This window comes from Equus przewalskii, chromosome X, assembly GCF_037783145.1.
Source record: "Equus przewalskii isolate Varuska chromosome X, EquPr2, whole genome shotgun sequence".
NCBI lineage: Eukaryota > Metazoa > Chordata > Mammalia > Perissodactyla > Equidae > Equus > Equus przewalskii.
Genome location: NC_091863.1, coordinates 104,324,935 through 104,342,762, shown reverse-complemented (window position 1 = coordinate 104,342,762; position 17,828 = coordinate 104,324,935). Strand labels below are relative to the sequence as shown.

The following is a 17,828-nucleotide window of genomic DNA, read 5'->3' as shown; positions in this document are numbered from 1 at the left end:
ACTAGTGAATGGGACTTGCGAGGCAGAGGACTTGTTTCCATGCGGATAAAGAGTAAAATGCCGAGTCGCGGTTGATTCCATGAAAGTAGGGCTGGAGAGGCCCAGGGCGGACCTGGTTTTGGGTGAGCACCCGGATCTGTGAGCCAGTGTTGCTCCAGCGTGTCACTGTCTGTGGGGGGAGGCTGGTCCCCCGTCCCTCCTTGTCCCATTGGCACTACCGTTCACCGCCTTCTCTGCGTAACTATATTAATAGAAGGCGACGCTTCACATATTGGGGCTCGAACCCCAAAGGGAGGTTGGCAGAGGCTTGGCAGGTGGGCACGAAGCCGGGAGATGGGTGGGGGAGGGGGCGGAGGCATAGTCGAGTGGCGTTCGGGGTAGCCAATGGTAGTTCGAGGCAGGGGTGGCAGGGGCGGAGGCACCGAGGCCGATCAGCCAATGGAGGGCGAGCAACTACTGGAACGACCTGGTGACGTGAGGAGCGTTCCATTCGGCCAGCGGTGGGCGGTTGCCACAGCTGGTTTAGGGCCCCGACCATTGGGGGCCCCTGTCAGGAGGAGGCAGCCTCCGGGCTGGGTAGGAGAAGTCGCGGCCACCTCTGACGGCCAACGCGGTCCCCCGGGACAGTCCACTTCCTGCGCTCAGTTCCCGGCCCAGTTCGGTCTCCCGGGTTCAGGTAACAAGGGGTGGGGGTGGGGGTCTCCTGGGCTCGGCCGCCTGCTGGGCTGCCAGCCCCTCCGCTGCACCGGGACGGACGAACGTTGGCACTGCCCTTCTCAACTCGGCAGCTGCCGAGCCCCTGGCCGGGGGTGACTACACGTGGCAGGGCGTGTGTGAGTGTGTACGAGCGTGTGGAGGTGGCGCGCGTCCCGACCTGCCTGGGGCGGTGGTCCGCGGCGTGGCGGAGGCAGGGCGGGTCTCCCGAGGCCGCGCCCGCCGCCTGGCCGGGGACTCGGGCCTCGGGTCCCCGGCTGGTGGGCCGGTCGCTGTTTCTCGACGGATTTTGATCTTTGTTCTCCCAGGCCTGGCTCCCCTTCCTGGTCTGTTCTCCCGCCAGGCTGGTTTATCAGGAGGAGATTGTTTTCCAGGTTAGTTTTACACAAAGGAAGTGTTCTTTGCACCTCTGGTGCCCGCTCCCTTTCCCCAAGCCTTCCACCTTCTCCTTTCCCCGCTCATCTCCTGGGCTCTATTTGGACCCTTGCTCCCTCCAGCCCAGTATTGATTTCGACTGGGTTGTTTCTCATCAGTCAGATGGGCTGCAGGCTTCCGCCTCATTCTTGCCAGCGTGGGGCATGTGGTGTCAGTAAATAGAGGCCGCAGCACCACACCTGAGAGGAGGAGAAGGGTGACAGTGGCTGAGAAAGGCTGGGCCTGGGGATTCAGGATGCTTAGTAAAGATGGTACTTATGAAATGTCCCAGAAAGCACCTTTATGACTTTTCTTGACTGCTGCCATCTCCTCCCCCCCCCTCCACTTCCAGAACCTCTCCTGCTTAATCAGCCTTTCACCTACAGGTCTGTGATGTGGTTTCATTAGGATTCCCACAAATGTTAGGCTCCACCAGCAAGATTGGGTCATTTCTCGGACTCAGGAAATTACAGAGGGTTTGATTAGGGGAATTCTGTTTTGGGTAAATACAACCTGGGCATGCGTACGGAGTGTCCAGAACCTCCTAGCCCTGCCAGAGGAGGACTCGGTCCCTGGTGTGATTCATATTTCATTTGAGAGGCGAATTGAAGAAAGAAGGTGAAGAAGTGGAGGAGGGGAGGGAACGGCTCTTTAAGGACAGAAACTCTACTATTATTTTTAGAGTTCTCTTAATGATGATTACAGAACAGTGTGGTAGAGTGGAAAGCGCCCTGGACTGAAAGTCAGCAGACGTGTTTTCTTGGCTTAGCTTTGTGGCTGGGTAACCCTGGGTAAATTATTTCCTCTCTCTGGTTTTCACTTTGTTTCCAAATGAAGTAATTAGGGCTACTGCCCTTCTAGTTCCGAGGTTCTATGATGATCATTGGAAGCATAGGGGTGTATTTAAGAAGTTATACTAGCCCCCTTGTTTTTTTGAGAACCTTTAACCTTTTCTCCTTTTAGAGTACAAACAGGGATTGGAAGTAAACTTTTCCCACTTCCCCACCCCCACCCCTTCAGGCAGTGCTCGTCGTTCTGCCTCTGGGAAAGGAGGATTGAACTGCATTTTCTTGTTCCTGCCTCATTTTTCTCTTTTTGTGCTTTTTCATAGGGCTAGAAATTGGACTTTTGATGATGTTTGACCCAGCTGCAGCGATAGCAGGCAACGTGATTTCAAAGCTGGGCTCAGCTTCTGTTTCTTCTCTCTTGTAATCACAAAGCCCATTTTGGACCAGGAATTCCAATCATGTCTGTGATGGTGGTGCGAAAGAAGGTGACCCGGAAGTGGGAGAAACTCCCAGGAAGGAACACCTTCTGCTGTGATGGCCGTGTCATGATGGCCCGGCAAAAGGGCATCTTCTATTTGACGCTCTTCCTCATCCTGGGGACGTGTACACTCTTCTTCGCCTTTGAGTGAGTTTCCATTGAGTAGAGTTGCCTGATTACGGTTACTTTGGGTCCAGGGGAAGAACCTTCTTTCTGGGGAGTTTGTGGATGGTCCTTGGATGGCTGTCACTGTCCTCTTGAGCAATGTCTGTAGATCATGCAAACTGAATTCATTGCTTTGTGCTTATAGCAGAGTACGTGCTTCCTAAGAGACCTAAACCTTTGATACCAATTTTATAGCACTGATTTGGGGCTACCCCTGGCACACTTGGGGAATAAAGGAGTTTGTCTTTCTTACTCATCCCCCTTTTCAGTGGTCTCCTTAGGTGCTTAGTGACAGACTGCCTCTTCCCCACCCACCCAGCCTAGGGGCACCCCTCGTGGTCGTAACTCCACCCTACAATACTCATTCTCTTATTCTGGATCCTATTTCCTTAGGGCTCTGCCCTCAGCTAGCTGTTAGATTGAAAAGCCAACTCAATTGGGAACCTGCAGGTTGGTTCCAGCCTTAGCTGTGCCACAAACTAGCTGTGTGCATGGCGCATATGTACTTATTAAATGTGAGTTGCTCTTTCTTTCACTCAAAATCACTCAGCATAAACAACTCTTTATTCTGTGTGTGCCTCAGACCAGCCTTGGACTTCTTTTTTCCTGTGACATAATAGCTCGTACTAGAGCCACTGTTTGAAGTCTGTGTAAGTCACCGCTCTAGGGAGGTGGCCACTTTTGGGTTCTAGGCTACTGCAGCATGTCTACTGGGTGTGTTGAGAATGCTGTACACTCTAGGGATGGGAGCAATGCTAATTGGTTTGGGATTATTATGAGGAGGGCCTTGAGGAGCCAAGAGGTGTGTGTGTGGACTACAAGCCATGCCTGGTGGGAACCTACTATAGTTCATGTACTCGAGTGACCTGAAAATGGAGCTCCCGTGCTGGGACGTGGCCATGGGAGGGAGGAGGGGGCTCCTCGGCCAGCCTTTGTGGGTAATTAAAGTGAGCTCTGGTCTCTTGTGGCTCATTTTTGTCCTTCTCTAAGGGCTTCAGGCTTTCCCAGCGCATCAAGAGTGATTTTTCGGGCTGCTTTGCCAGACTTTATCATGGTGGCAGCTGGCTTGAGCAACAGCAGAGGGAAGGGGGGCCCCAGTTTACGACAGGGGTAGGAAAGTAAGGTCACAGGCACTTTTGCTGCTGCTGCCTGCCGACTTTGTGAAGTACTTGGCAAAGTCAGGCAGGTTGATGATGTCTTCTTAGCTGCTTTCCAGTGTGAGTTTCACGCCAGAGTGTGTGTTTGTGTCTCTGTGCTTGTGTGTGCCTCGAGTGAGCGTGTGCGGTCAGGCAGGCATACGCGTTAACAGTAAAACATTTTTTCCCCTCTCCTCATCCTTGTCTCCAAATTTTCCTTGCTTTCTTCCTGCCTGTCTTCTTTTTGGAAGTGCGGAGCCGAACTCTGCTCTCTATCATTCTCCCTCTCTTTCCTTCCTCCCCCTGCTGAATCACTTGCTCTTTTTGCTACCCCCCACCCTCCACCTCGGGGTTACATTTTTGTGGTTGGAACCATTCAAAACAGAGATGAAATTTGTTTCCAGGCCCTGGGTGAGCTGGTAATTCTGGGCCCAGAAAACCTCTGGTTTGACTGGCTGGGGGAACTTGAAATTTGGAGCTCTTGGCGTTTGGCCATTTTTGTACCTGGGAGCCAGACAGAGTCTGATTTGGATCTGTTCCACTAGGCCCCAAGGGCCTCTGAAGAAAACTGCCTGTGGGATGAACCTTATAATTAGCCCAGTTACTGTTCGACAGAGGCAGGTTGAGTTTTCTACCAAGATGACTTTTTTCCCAAGTTATTTCTTGAGCTTTGCCCTCAGATATGAAGGGTGAAGTTGTTTGCAAACTGCCTGGAGTTCCAGTTATCTGTGCAATAGAGTAAATATTTTTGAGGGTAGGACTCGGGGAGGGAGAAAGGAGAGGGGGAGGGGAGAAGGAAGTAAATGTGCTAGCTGAGGAGTGGAATGGAGAAGTATAAATCTGACCGAAGGGGAGAGGACCCTGGCGATGAATCCTTTTTACTGAGAATGGTGGAATCTATGTTTGTGAATGTGCGTATGTGTGTGTGTGTGTGTGTGTGATATATAGACACACAGATAGTCTAGGTGGTGGCTGCCTTGTGCCTAGCCAATGACAGGCTGTCCGAAGGACACCAGCATGCCTCTGAGGAGTGAAGTCTCTTTCTGGTCTATCTCTTTTGGAAGTATATAATTTACTGCCAACCACACAGTGGCGGGTCGGGTGTGGGGGACAGAATATGGGCTTCCTCGTTGGTATTAGAACTAGGAAGATCTCAAGAAATCAGCTGATCTAGCCCCCTGCCTTCAGGCAGGTGAGAGGCTCTGAACCCCCAATGATAAAGGGCTGTCTATTTTCATCCTCAGATTGTCCAGGAGCATAGACTCCGCATCCTCTGGCTGCTGCATTTTTGCCCTGGGGAAGAGAGTCTAGATCTTGAGGCACGTCTGGTCCTGCCCTTTAGTTACAGGGTCCTGCTTGCAGCAGGTGCTTAGGAACAAGCGCGAGTTGATTTATAGCTGCTCGTGGCACAGCCCTGGGTTGGCCAGATGGCGTGAGAAATCTGGTCAGGCCTGTGGGTGCCCCTTGATGGAACGCATGCAGTGTTAGTAGTGCCAGTGAACATCTCTTTATTTTTGGATTTTGCCTCTACACATTTAGACTTCTCAAAAGAGGGACCTGTAATTTTCAGTGGACAGACAGTAGGTTGAATACATAAAATGAAAAAACATTGTCCATCCAGGAGCTAGTTAGCTCTGTATTGTTAGAAGTGTTTCCAAAGAGGCTGGGTGGCCATGTCAGGGCTGCTGTCACAGTGGATTCCTGCCCGGGATGGGAAATTGGGCTAGATTATCACTAAGCCTCTTGCAACTCCAAGAGTCTGAAATTCTGTATAACTCTTGTGTCTGTCTGGAAGATTCAATTAAACACAGAAAAGGAGAGGATAGAAGATTACCAGTAGGTAGCTGTATTTAAATGTATTTATGCATTTAAATGTAATTATATCTATGATAAATACATTTGAATTTAAAAGCAGAGTGAGAATTGTACAGTGCTAAAAAAAACAGATTTCCTAATTTATTCTTAGGGTGAGATATTTAGGAAATGTGAGTGTGTATGCCAGTTTCAGCTTTGAGCACTTGAACCATTCTTAGTCCTTTCTGCTCAAACCCTGTCCAGCTTGTGTGATGAAAACATAGCTACCTTGGCAGGGAATGTCCAGACACTATAGCAGAATGACACTGACAACCTGTGAGCTGTCCAGCTACTGAAAGGCTATTGTGGTATTTAGTTAAACTCAACTTCCTGATCAAGCTTGGGAAAAGGACCAAGTGCACTGTCTTCTGGAATTGGCTTCCTAGCTGTCTCTTTTAAATTTGTGACCAGATCACTAGTGGGGTCAAGGTCCCCAGACTTCTCTTGTGGCAAGAATGACTGTGTACCTCTTGACCCCTGAATTAGAAGCAGTTTGGTGCTGTGATCAGCAGTTTGCTGTGTGAGGCATATGCCTCACTGTGCTGTCTATAGAGGAAATCGTCTCCAGGCACTACAGACCCTGGTGAACTGACCCTCATGGGTGCTTTTGATGTACAGAGGAGTCATTGAGTTGGATGAGCTGAAGAAAGCTTTGTACTGCTTAGTAATTGTCCCACTTCTAGCCTATCCAAATTCTACCTCTCTTTCAAGTCCCTTCTTGAATCTTCTTTCATGAAACCTTTCCAGTAATTTCTGCAGTCATAGGACTAATTGTACATATCACTCATTTAACACATAGTCATATGACATTTCTTATATTTCTGAATTCTATGGTTCTTACACCTTGAGCTCTTTCAATGGCAAGGACTATCTCCTACGTCTGTGTGGCCCCCACAGTGCCCTCCGCCAGGCCTTACATAGAGTAGGTGATCAATAAATGTTGCTGAATTAATACATTCTGGATGCACTTAAAATGTGAGGTGATAGTCTTGACTCACAGAATCATAGTATGGTAGAGCTGGAGACTATCGCCATCCTTTTGCAGGTGTGGAAACCAGGCCCAGAGAAGTGAGGTTACTTCATCAGGATCGGTTGGCCAGCTAGTGCCTCCATATGATACTACCTTTCGTCTCATTGTTACCTTTTGAATATGGAATCCTGAAGACATTCAGATTACTAAAGCAGTGCATAGTGCCGAATGCTAGACTAGCATATTCTGGGTTCTTGCTAGCTAGTGTTTGTATTACCTACTGGCGTCTAGGTTATTTGGGCCTCCCCAGTTCATGCTACTAGGAAACAAAGGCGTATTTGTGAAAAACTGATGGCATTCCGCTAGCCTTGCGGGAACAGGGAAGCCCATCTCTAAACGTGAAGCTAGAAAGTAAGCTGTGTGAGTTATGAGGGATCATTGCCTCTGTGGTCACTCCTACTCCCTGCTGCCAGGATGAGGACACTCAGAAAAACATTAAGCAGTGTGTGCTCCCTACCTTGTTACTCTGTGGGTGGTCCTGATGAAAGGGGCACCCTGTGGACAGATGAAAGAGAAAAGGCACTCTGACAACACAAGGTTACCAGATTTGAGGAGACACAGGGCTATCTAGACCAAAGGCAAACTCTGACATGGCAGAAAATCCGTGGCTATAGTGACAAGGTCCAGGTTCCTGAAGTTCCGTAAGTGAGATTGGGAAGAGGAACAAGTGACTTTATCGTGATCTCTAACCAAGAGAGCATTCTCCGGAGAATTGCTCTGTGGAGGTTCAGCCTTGTGCTTTATCCAGCCCGAGATTCTGTCTGTGACTTGGCCAACCAAATGACAGTTTTAGAAAGGCATAGTTGCCTCTTTATCAATCTGTTACAGTGCTTAGCTAAGCTCAGCTTCCTGATAAAGCACGTTCCCCGGAGGAGGGTTGGGTTATGTCCTGAACAGTGTGCTTTCCTTTAACAGTTCTTTTACGATTCTGTCATTCTGAATTTATCTGTATATTTTCAGCCTCTACTACCTTTTGTGGTAATGAATTTCATGCTGTCAATCTCCACTGACTGCATCCCCTTTCTTTTGAGAATGAGTCTTAATTGAGGGTAGTGATCTTCTATTTTGGGAAAAGCAAGCACAAAAAGCAGGGATGTCCCCCAGCATGCTGACATCAGTTGAGATGTTTATCGAGGGAGAGAAGAGACTTCCTAAATCTTCCTCCTCAGAGATGCCAGAGCTGGTATTGTGTTTAAGAACAAAAGAGGCACCTTATGCTTCTCACAATAGCAAGAAGCTGGTGAATTCAGGGTAATTAGGGGGATGATTCTTGAATGGAACAATGAGAAGGCAAGAACGTTATGATGATGAGTAGATAAGGCCAGTTAATGGAGGGCCTTGGAATACTGGCCTGTAGAGTTTGAGGCCTCCTATAGAAGGCAGCGGGGAATTGTTCTAAGTTCTTGAGCAGGGGTATGTTATAGTTGAAATTTGTTATATGTTATAATTGGAATGTGAAATTTGTTATTGTAACTGATATTTGGCAACTACTTCGCAGGTTTGCTGGATAGAGATTTTTGGCCCTCCTCTGTGAGAGGATGGCTCATCACCTCGGCGTTGAAAATGTTCCTCTTTGGTTAATTTTCTCTTTTGCTACTGAAGCAAAACAGGGTTGTGCATTTTCCTCTGACCTTCACATAGCAATAAATCTAGAGGCTGATTTTAAATTATGGTATTAGTGTCCAAAGAAACCTTTTCTCTCTCAGCAGTCTCTGAGTGTTATCAGAAGAACCTTGAACCAGTCTTGTGGGTGGTTCTACAGGTTTACTGTGCTCTAGAGGTAGGTAGTATGTAAGAGGACAGACAACCATCCATATCGGGGAGGACTTATAGCAAAGGCTTATTTCTGTTATGTGGGACCAAGGGGCATTGTGGAACTCTAGTCCTTTGGCCCTTCCTGCTGTTCCAAGCATAGCTCTTCCTTAAAGCCACCCTTAATGGCCGCTATGGGAGCAGTTTCAAGCAGCCACCAGCTTCCCAAGAGAGCTCTTCTCTGACCACTTACAGCCCTCGGAGTCTGAATCACCATCCTAATACTTGATTATTGGGCTTATCTTTCTTTAGCTGTTTCATATGTATGTTTTGTTTTCCCCAACAAAATTAACTCCAATATCTCTAGTTCTTCCTTTGTTAGACCCATAAATACTTGTTGGCTGATTTATTGCACTTATGAAAGAATAACAACAAAAAGCATAGCAAGAAAGCTGTTAGGGAGTATTGTATAGAACACAAAGCCACACTGCCAGTCCGTGAAGCATAGCCCTGCCATGGAATCTGTCTAAGTTCTTCCCAGGTCCACTCATGAGTCTCTTTTGAGTTTTTTCATGTGAATTGAAGTCTGTGTCATTATCATTGTCCCTCCAATGAACTGGCATGCTAGGGATGGGGGATGGGACGTGACACACCAGCCCAGCCTGGCACTGCTGGTTACTGCTGGTCAGTACCACCATGTGGCCCATGGGACATGTGGGAGTCCTATCGTCTAGCCCAGCTATGGAAGCCTGAGGCCAGTCAAGAGGTTGGTAGAGGATGGCTTAAAATGATGGTCTCTCTTCACGTGGCAGAAATGAGGACGTAGTGGGGACATGGTGGCATTTATAAAATTCACAAGGAAGAAAAGCAATTTCTAACCCCCTGGAAGGGAGAAGGCGTCTTGGTACTTGAAAGACAAAGGAAAGCTCTGTTACCTTGTGTTTGTGGATGACAGATCCAGTCTTTCACTAAGACAAATTGGTGATGTTCGAGGGTGTACTCCTGACTTTTGAGCTTGATATTGGAACTAACGCCAAATCTTCATATCGTTTATTCCTGTCAGAGACAGATCTCTAGCTTCCTGCAGTTATGGGACTATCCTAGGGGGGTATTTTTGATCGTAATTAAAGACAGACGTGATGGATTGTGGTTCACAACACTCTTAGCTGTTGGCTTTCTAAGTTTCCTCTTACTTGGAGTAGAAAGGCCTGCTGGTCCCACATCTGCCTTCCCAGACACACCCACTCACTAGTGACAACTGGCTGCCAGTAGCCTCGTCTCTGGAGAAGAAAACAATGAGCCTGTTGTGTAGTTGTTGACATACAGAGTGGATTGTTTTAGCAGGTGCAGAAGATAGTCTGTGTGGAGACTACAGAGACCTTTATCCTTGATGGCGTAGTGTAATTCAAATCTAAGTTGCTCTTTGTCCAGTCAACAAGCAGGTGTTGAAATGGGATTTGTTTAAGATCCGGTCCTTCTGTACATGAGAGTAACGTTAATTTGTGTGTGTGTGTGTGAGAGTGTGTGGTTGTTCTAATCTCTCTCTATCTTTTCCCTGTAATAAAACAGTTTAAATTCCCATTGGTGGCCAATCAGATAGCTCTGATTTTTCTAAGCCTTTTGATTGGAGACTGTACACCCAGGGCAGTTTGAGTTCTGGAGACATCAATTCATTGTTTTCAAGAGAGATCTTAGAGATGGGCAGTGGCTAGGGAGATGGCTGTTTTCTGTTAGCGTGGTAATTTTACTTAGCTTGTTCTTGAAATGGAGCCTTGTGTTTCTCCTCTGTCCTTTGGGTCCCTGATAAGTGGAGGTGACTTTCGCTTCTGAATTCACTTCTTGATTCTCTGTACCAGTGAAGGAGAACAATGGGAAAGGGGGACAATCAAGCTAGTGAGGTGCAAGGACCTTAATTACCCTGAAATCTGTTAGCCAGATCCTTCAGTTCTCCAAATTTCCCCCCCCCCTTGGCTTTTAAGAGAAAGAAGTAGATCATACGAAAGCAAGCTAAGACCAAAGATGTTTAAAACAAGCAGACAAGCAAACAAAAAGCCACAGAAATCATTTTTCAAGTTCACTACATGTGTTCACCTCCATGACAAACCTTTTAGCCTGATACTACCGCTGGTTCGCACCTGTCGTGCGGTTATACGTGGGGCAGGGAGGCTGGGGAGGGTCTCGTGGGGATTGTTCCAAAACTGCAGCTATTGTACAACCCAGGGTTAAATGTTTGCTCCGAGTGGACAGCAGCTTGCTTAATCCCCATGCCGACGAGGTAAGCCTTTTTTCCTTTGCTTTCCTTTCCTCCGCTCCCCCTCTGGTCCTTGCTCATCCATGTATAGTCTGCCTCCAAGAGATCTCCGTGTTGAAGGGGAAAATGTGCCTCAGGAGGAGAATAAAGATAGGTCCGTGATAACTGTCATCTCACATTCCCATTTCTTTGGTTTGAAATTCAGTTCAATTCAACAAGAATTTGTTGAAAGCTTCTTTGTTCCCATACTTGTATTAGGCTCTGGGAGATTTAGAACCATGATGATAATGTTGATAGCTGACATTTACTTAGCGTTTACTGTGTGTCAAGTGCAGTTCTAAGCACTTTATTTATATTCATGCATTTGATCCACACAGTGACCCCATGAAGTACTATTATCCTCATTTCACGGATAAGGAAACTGAAGTTGACTAAGGCACCCAGCTAGGAACTGGTGGAGCCAGAATTCAAACCCAAGCACTCCCACTCCGCAAAGACAGGGTTCTTGCTCTTCTGAAGTCCGGTAGGGGGAGATGAGATCAAGATAGTGAAATCACCTGGGAAAGAATACAAGGTTCTGGCAGTGAGGACAACAGGGGTAGAGAAGAGAGATTACTGCAGCTTAGGATAGACCTTTTGGAGGAGGCAAGACCTCTTTAAATCCCAGATTCTTTGTCTATCAAATGGGTATAACAGATTCTACTTCATAGATTTCGTGTGAGAACTGGATGAGATAATGCATATAAAGAGCTTAGTGCAGTGCCTGGCATTTGGTGAGTGCTCAGTGAATTGTGGTTGCGATGGTGACAATGATGGCATTGGTGTCTCCGGGACCTGAAAGATGAGTAGAGCTGGGATCTCCAGAGAGGAAGAGGAATGGCCTTCCAGGTGAATTATGAGGAAAGTGTGGGAGCAAGCATGATGTTTGGGAAGGAGTGCTAGAGTGATACAGTTTTCTTATTCCCTTGCTTACGGTCACTAGTCACCTGCTAGCTGAGCTCACTGAGGAGGGAAGAGGAATGCATGTTGCAGAGTCAGCTGGCAGCCCTGAAGCTTTTCACTGGCCTTGAAGCACGCTGGCCATAGCTTCTGTCTGACACTGGGATCCTGCTTCATGATTGGTCCTCATCTTTTCTTCCTCCTTCTTGAGCTCAGGCCTGATGCCAGATGAGTGGGTATGAAAAGCTCTTGACATTCCCAGAGTGAGAGCAACCTGTGGTGCTTACAAGTCCAGTCTCGGTTGCTTCCCTGACCTTAACAGGTATGAGCCTTTCCTGAGGCACAGAGGAAATGTGGCTTCCAGCAGGCTGACAGGAGGGAGTGGGCTTGGGGTAGGGGAGGTCCCTTGAGACTGTCTTCTGTAGATTATATGTGGCATCAATCAAGTATTAGTTGAGCTCCTACTATATACAGAACCATATGTTAGTTTTGGGTAGTTCAAGAGAAGTAAAAGCATGGTCCCTGCCCTCGAGGTACTGCTGATTTTGTTGTGGAGACCAGATTGACACATGGGTAACAATTTGGGGTCAATGTAGGGTAGGTATTACTAAATGTTCAATTGCCTGCTTGCTTCAGATGCCGCTACCTGGCTGTCCAGCTATCTCCTGCCATCCCTGTGTTTGCTGCCATGCTCTTCCTTTTCTCCATGGCTACACTGTTGAGGACCAGCTTCAGTGACCCTGGAGTGATCCCTCGGGCCCTACCAGATGAAGCAGCTTTCATAGAAATGGAGATAGGTAAGTTTTCCAACCAGTTGGCGAGACTCCGTGCAGTGGGTGGCTTTAATCAGTAAGGGACTGGAATCATGAGAATAGTTGCAGATGAAGAATCACTTCTAGCCTTTTCCCTCTGAGATCCTGAATCTGGGGTCACGACCACTCTGTCAGTTTGGTAAGGCGGGTGTAGCAAGACTCGAAAGTCATATGCGTCATTCCTCTGTGTGTTGGGTTGCATTTCAGGAGGGATTTGTTACCAAGGTCCTGATGAAAGCTGTAACTGTCTCTTCATAAAAATATTTTTATATGCATGCACATACATACGATTTTGAATGTAATTTCAGGGATTCATAGATCTTATGAAACATACTCATGGGCCCCTGAGCAAGAATTCCTGCTTTAGGGGAATACACAAGGTGAGGGGGACAGCTGTGGTGCCAGGAACCATTGAGAATTCTAGGAATGGTGAAGGAAGCAGGTACAGGTTCATGACAGTGCAGTCTGCAGCTCGGGGTAGGACTCTTTGGGACAGAGGTAGAGTGCTACACTACCCAGGAGCCAGGGTGGCTTCATGGATTGAAGCAGAACATCCCAGGACTGGAGGAGGGGGTATCCTGGGAGCTTGCACTGGCAAGGAAGGCTATGATGCCAGTATTTGCAGGGTCTGGGAGCCCACCAGACCCAACAGCAGTGCCTGCCTAAACTGTTCTCGAGTCCTGCACCCCAGTAGCTTGAGTCAGCCTTCAACCAGATAGAGTGGAAGAGAGGGACCCAGGACTTGTAACCCTCAAAGCTGGCCCAGTGGAACACCAATCTGTGGGTAGCCTTTAGTTCTTTTAGGGTGTTTTTTTGTTTTTTAGATTTTAATATTACTTTAATTAAAAACACACAAACCTATTTATATATTATTTTTGAGAGAATTTACATTTTTATAATAACGTCTGCCTATCTAAGAAAATAGTATGTCTTTCTATATTTTCAGATTAAATTTTATGCCCCTTAATAAAATTTTTATAGTTGTCTTTATCTAGTTTCCATACTTCTCATATTGAATTTATTCCTAATGTTTATATGCATGCTATCATCAATGAAATGTTTTCTCCCATTTCTACTTGATTTCCTTTTTTCCTCCAGTTTTATTGAAATGTAATTGACATATAACATTGTGTAATTGTGTACAATGTGTCGATTTGATACTCTTTTAGGGTGCTTTAAAAGCTTCCAAGCTTTTGTATTTCTTTTGTTCATTTTAGCTGTGTCTCTCTCCAGCTTCTCAGTGAATTTCTTTTTCAAAAATTCTGGCCTGTTATAGTTGAGCTAAGGGGACATAGGTTTGTACACATCTGGGCTCAAACTACTTAGGGATGAGGTGAGGGTGGGAATGGTGGGAAGAAAGCAGAGGTGAGGTGTGTTGGCGCAGCTAGAGTTCGGGGGAGACCTGGGGTAGTTAGGAGCAAGATAGGGAGGGAGAGTTGTGAGTGCCGCGTTTGCTCCATCTGGGTCATTCTTTTATTTATCATTCCCTTTCCATTCACATATGGGGAAACTGATGGTCAAGGCAGTGCCTTGACTTGTCTTTTGCGTCTAACAGCCGGTTGTTAGCAAGGTTAGCTCTGTTTTGCCAAATCACTGGGCCTGGGGCCCAGGCTTGAGCTGTCACGTTGAGACCTCTGCATTTACCATGTTTCTTTCAATAGAAGAGTGCCTTCTTGAGTTCGTATGTTTGTTTATGTTAGCAAGTTTTTGTCAATTTGCATCCAGCCCTGTACTGGGTATGCTGTGAGTGGGGGCTGGGCGGGGTGGAGGAAAGAAGACCTGTGATTCCCTTGCATCCTAGCGCCTCATGGGGAGGATGAACCATGAACTCTGTCTCCCGGATGCCCTCATGGAAAGCATGTGCAAAGAAATATTAAGGTGGCATTTGGTACTTATATCATCCTCTAATGAATAGCTATCCCCATCCTCTTAAGCCTTGTGACACACTGTTATTGTTTGATTTCACAGCATCCACCCCACTCGGCAAAAAAAGGAAAAAAGTTCCATATGGCAGATATTTTTAAAATCAAAGTGAATTGAAAAAATATTCTGTTTTTAGAATTATCCTGCACAACGAGGGTGCAACGAGACAGGCACTCTTCTATGCTGCAGATGAGCGGGCGTGCAAGTTGATACGATCTGTCTGGGAAGCAGTTTGACAATAAGTAATATGGGCTGGAGGGGTTCATACCCTTTGACTCAGTAATTCCACTTCTCTCAGGGTTTAGCTAAAGGGAATAAGCAAAGATTTACACAAATTACTGTAGAAGGATTTTTAGTGCATCATTTTTTCTTTTTCCTTTTAATATGGGCCAGCTATTTTAATGCCAGCAACTTCATATATTACTGCTCAAACTTCAACATGCTTTTCTTCTTTCTTTCTATTTTGGAAATTAATTTAACACATGACTATATTCTTGAGGAAGGGAGGAGGGCATGGGGATTGGGGTGGCGATCAAAAGAGTTTAAGCTTTATCTGTAATATTTTGAGTTTTTGCATGCAGCATTGTTTAAATAGTAAAAACCATAGGCAACTTAAATGCCACCAATATGGAATGATTAAATAAATTAAAATACATGCATATGATGGAATATTATATTGCCAATACTGATGTTTTCAGAAAAAAATTGACAACTGTGGAAGAATATTCACCATATAATGTTAAGTGGAAAATACGGGATACAAAATTGTACTTATAATATGACCTCAAATTTTAAAAAATCATGAATGTTTGTTTATCTGTCAAGAGGCGATAGAAAGAAATGCACCAAAATGCATGAATATCCCTAAGTTGAGAGATTGTCAGTGATTTTTACTTTTTCTTATTTATGTTTCCTGTTTCTTTCCAAATTTTTTACAATAAGCGTATACTACTCTTATTTTTAAATAATTGTTTTTCTGATTATAAGTATTACAAGTCTTTTTTCATGCATATATTTTATTTTTGCAAGATAATATCCTTTTATACATGTTGCTTTTTAGCATGCCTTTTTATTTTGCAGTATATTTTGAATATTTTCCTGTGTTGTCAGTTGCTCGTCTGCATCATTTTAAGTGGTCACATAATATTCCATCCCGTGCATGCATCATAATTTACTTTAACCAACCTCCTATTGTGACATTGAGGTTACTTTCAGTTTTTCACTGTTAAAAGAGACTCTATGACAAATATCCTTGGGTCAACATCTTTTGTACATCTCTTTGTAATTTTTTTTTTGATGAGGAAGATCGTCACTGAGCTAACATCTGTGACAATCTTCCTCTATTTTTTTTTATGTGGGACATCACCACAACATGGCTTGATGAGCAATGTGTAGGTCCACGCCCAGGATCTGAATGTGTGAACCCCTGGCCACCGAAGTGGCCACTACACAAGCTAAACCACTACACCACTGGGCTGGCCCTATCTCTTTATAATTTTGATAAGTTCCTAGAAGTAGAATTGCTGGGTCAAAAAATACACACATTTAAGATTTTGGTAGCCACTACCATATTGCTTACTGTAATGTATAAAAATACCTTTTCATCCCTGCCAACACTGACTATTCTTGTTGTGTTTAATATTCGTTGATATAGTAGGTGGACATGGTGTCTTTGTGTCAGTTTTTATTTCTTCGATTATTAGTGAAGTTGGATGTTTTCATATGTTTTTTAGCCATTTTTATTTTTTCTTTTATGAATGTTTTTCTTTGTAATCAGCCCCCAAACTTGAAGAAACATTTTTTGACATGTACACAAAAGAATTGCATGGCACTCAGTAGAGTTTTGGGGGGACACTCTGATGTTGAGAATCTAGTCTGGAAATGCTAGTCTGGAGAAGACAGTGGGCCTAGGGCACCTTTGATTACTCCCATTGCTTTTGGAGAGGTGGTGAGACTCTTGAGCTCAAATAATGGCTGATGGGGATATTAACTGTCTCTACTGATCTACAGAAGCTACCAATGGTGCCGTGCCCCAGGGCCAGCGACCACCCCCTCGTATCAAGAATTTCCAGATAAACAACCAGATTGTGAAGCTAAAATACTGTTATACATGCAAGATCTTCCGGCCTCCCCGGGCCTCCCATTGCAGCATCTGTGACAACTGTGTAGGTGAGTAAAACCAAAGGGACTTTGCCTGAGGGAAAGGCTGAGTTGAAGAGGAGAGGCAGGGGGATTTTTCTCTGGAAAAATCAGTAGGAGTGGGAAGATAACTTTAGATAGGAAACAAGCTAGATTTAGTTACAAAAGGAAAGGGAAAAAGCTTCCAAACAACTGTAAATTAGCTGTACTTCTGTAGATCAAATCTTAATTTAAATATCGTCTAGGCTAAAATGGAAAAAATAACAGCTTTTTGGTAAATGGAGACATAAACTTTACCTGTTTCTCAAATCTAGACTTTGCTCTACTGGATCCCTTCCACAGGGAGAGGAGAGCCCTAGTCCACTGGAGGGCAGCAGCGGGGAAGGGAGGGCTGTGTAAGAAGTTGTGTTCCCAGAAGAGAGTCGCTAGCATTTATTGAGTTCCTACTATATGCTAGGCACTGTGCTAAGTACTTTCCCTTTCTCTCATTTAAGACTCATAAGAACCCCGTATGACAGGTATCATCCCCATTTTACAGATGAGGAAATAGGTGAAGCACCTTTGTGTAGGTTCATATAATTAGGATGAGATGAAGCTGGAACAGATCTGATTCCAGAACCCTCATTGCCTCTTCTGCTGTTGCTGGTGCCACAAGGGGGGCAGGTGTATGTGTGCATAATACATGGGTCTGTGCTTCTATCGGCGTATGTGTGGCTTAGTTGTAATCACTGCCTAGTGTGTGCTGAACCCTGGGAAAGATAAGAGACAGGCAGTAAATATGTCTGTCGATAGGCATATGTGTGCAACTCCTTATGTTATCAGTGGGCTTACTTCCAGCTTTCTTTATATATGCCATGGAGCCTGAGTACACTGCTTTCCTCTTATTAGCCAATTCTTTAGGCAAAGGTTGGGAAGATAGATCTTACTTTATATGGTAAGAAGCTATATGTAGATAGAATTTCTATAAATTGAAACTCATTTTAAATGAGCCAGGAAACTTGATTTTTTAAGAAGGTCTGATGTAAAGGTTTTCATAAAGAATCCCCGCTCCTTAGTAATATTCTTAAATATAAATAACTCATATAAATTGATTTTAAAAAAGGAAGCACTAACTTTCCAGTAGAAGTATGCACAGCAGATAAAATAGGAAATGCAATTAGTTAGTTAGCATGAAAGAAATATTTATCTCTACTAAAAATCAAAGAAATAAAAATTAGAACAAGATCTTTTTTAATCTAGAAAAGGAGCAAGGAAAGCCTGATAATACTTAGTCCTACACAGCTGATAGGAGGGTAAATTGGAACAAACTTTTGGGAAGGTAACCTAGCAGGATTCATAAAAGCCCTAAAGCATGTCTACCCTTTGATGCCAGTGATGCCGTTTCTAGAAATCTGCCCCAAGAAAATAATCAGGGATGTGGTAAAAAGATTTAT

The 17,828-nt window shown here is 45.1% G+C and overlaps 1 protein-coding gene across 8 annotated transcripts in view; it reads left to right on the top strand.

Annotated features, from left to right (window-relative positions):
• The first annotated feature begins 399 nt into the window (after positions 1–399).
• Positions 400–17,828, top strand: part of ZDHHC9 (zinc finger DHHC-type palmitoyltransferase 9) — a 29,290-nt gene continuing 11,861 nt past the window's right edge. For 2 of the 8 annotated variants that reach the window (XM_070604762.1, XM_070604757.1), the window contains exons 1-4: positions 462–676; positions 2,240–2,541; positions 12,158–12,318; positions 16,267–16,425. In XM_070604762.1, the coding sequence (XP_070460863.1) occupies positions 2,375–2,541; positions 12,158–12,318; positions 16,267–16,425 (487 nt within the window). In that variant the 5' untranslated portion in view covers positions 462–676; positions 2,240–2,374. Of the gene's footprint in view, positions 677–1,022; positions 1,089–2,239; positions 2,542–12,157; positions 12,319–16,266; positions 16,426–17,828 lie in introns of all 8 variants that reach the window. The other 6 variants (XM_070604759.1, XM_070604764.1, XM_070604756.1 and 3 more) reach the window with 6 other exon arrangements.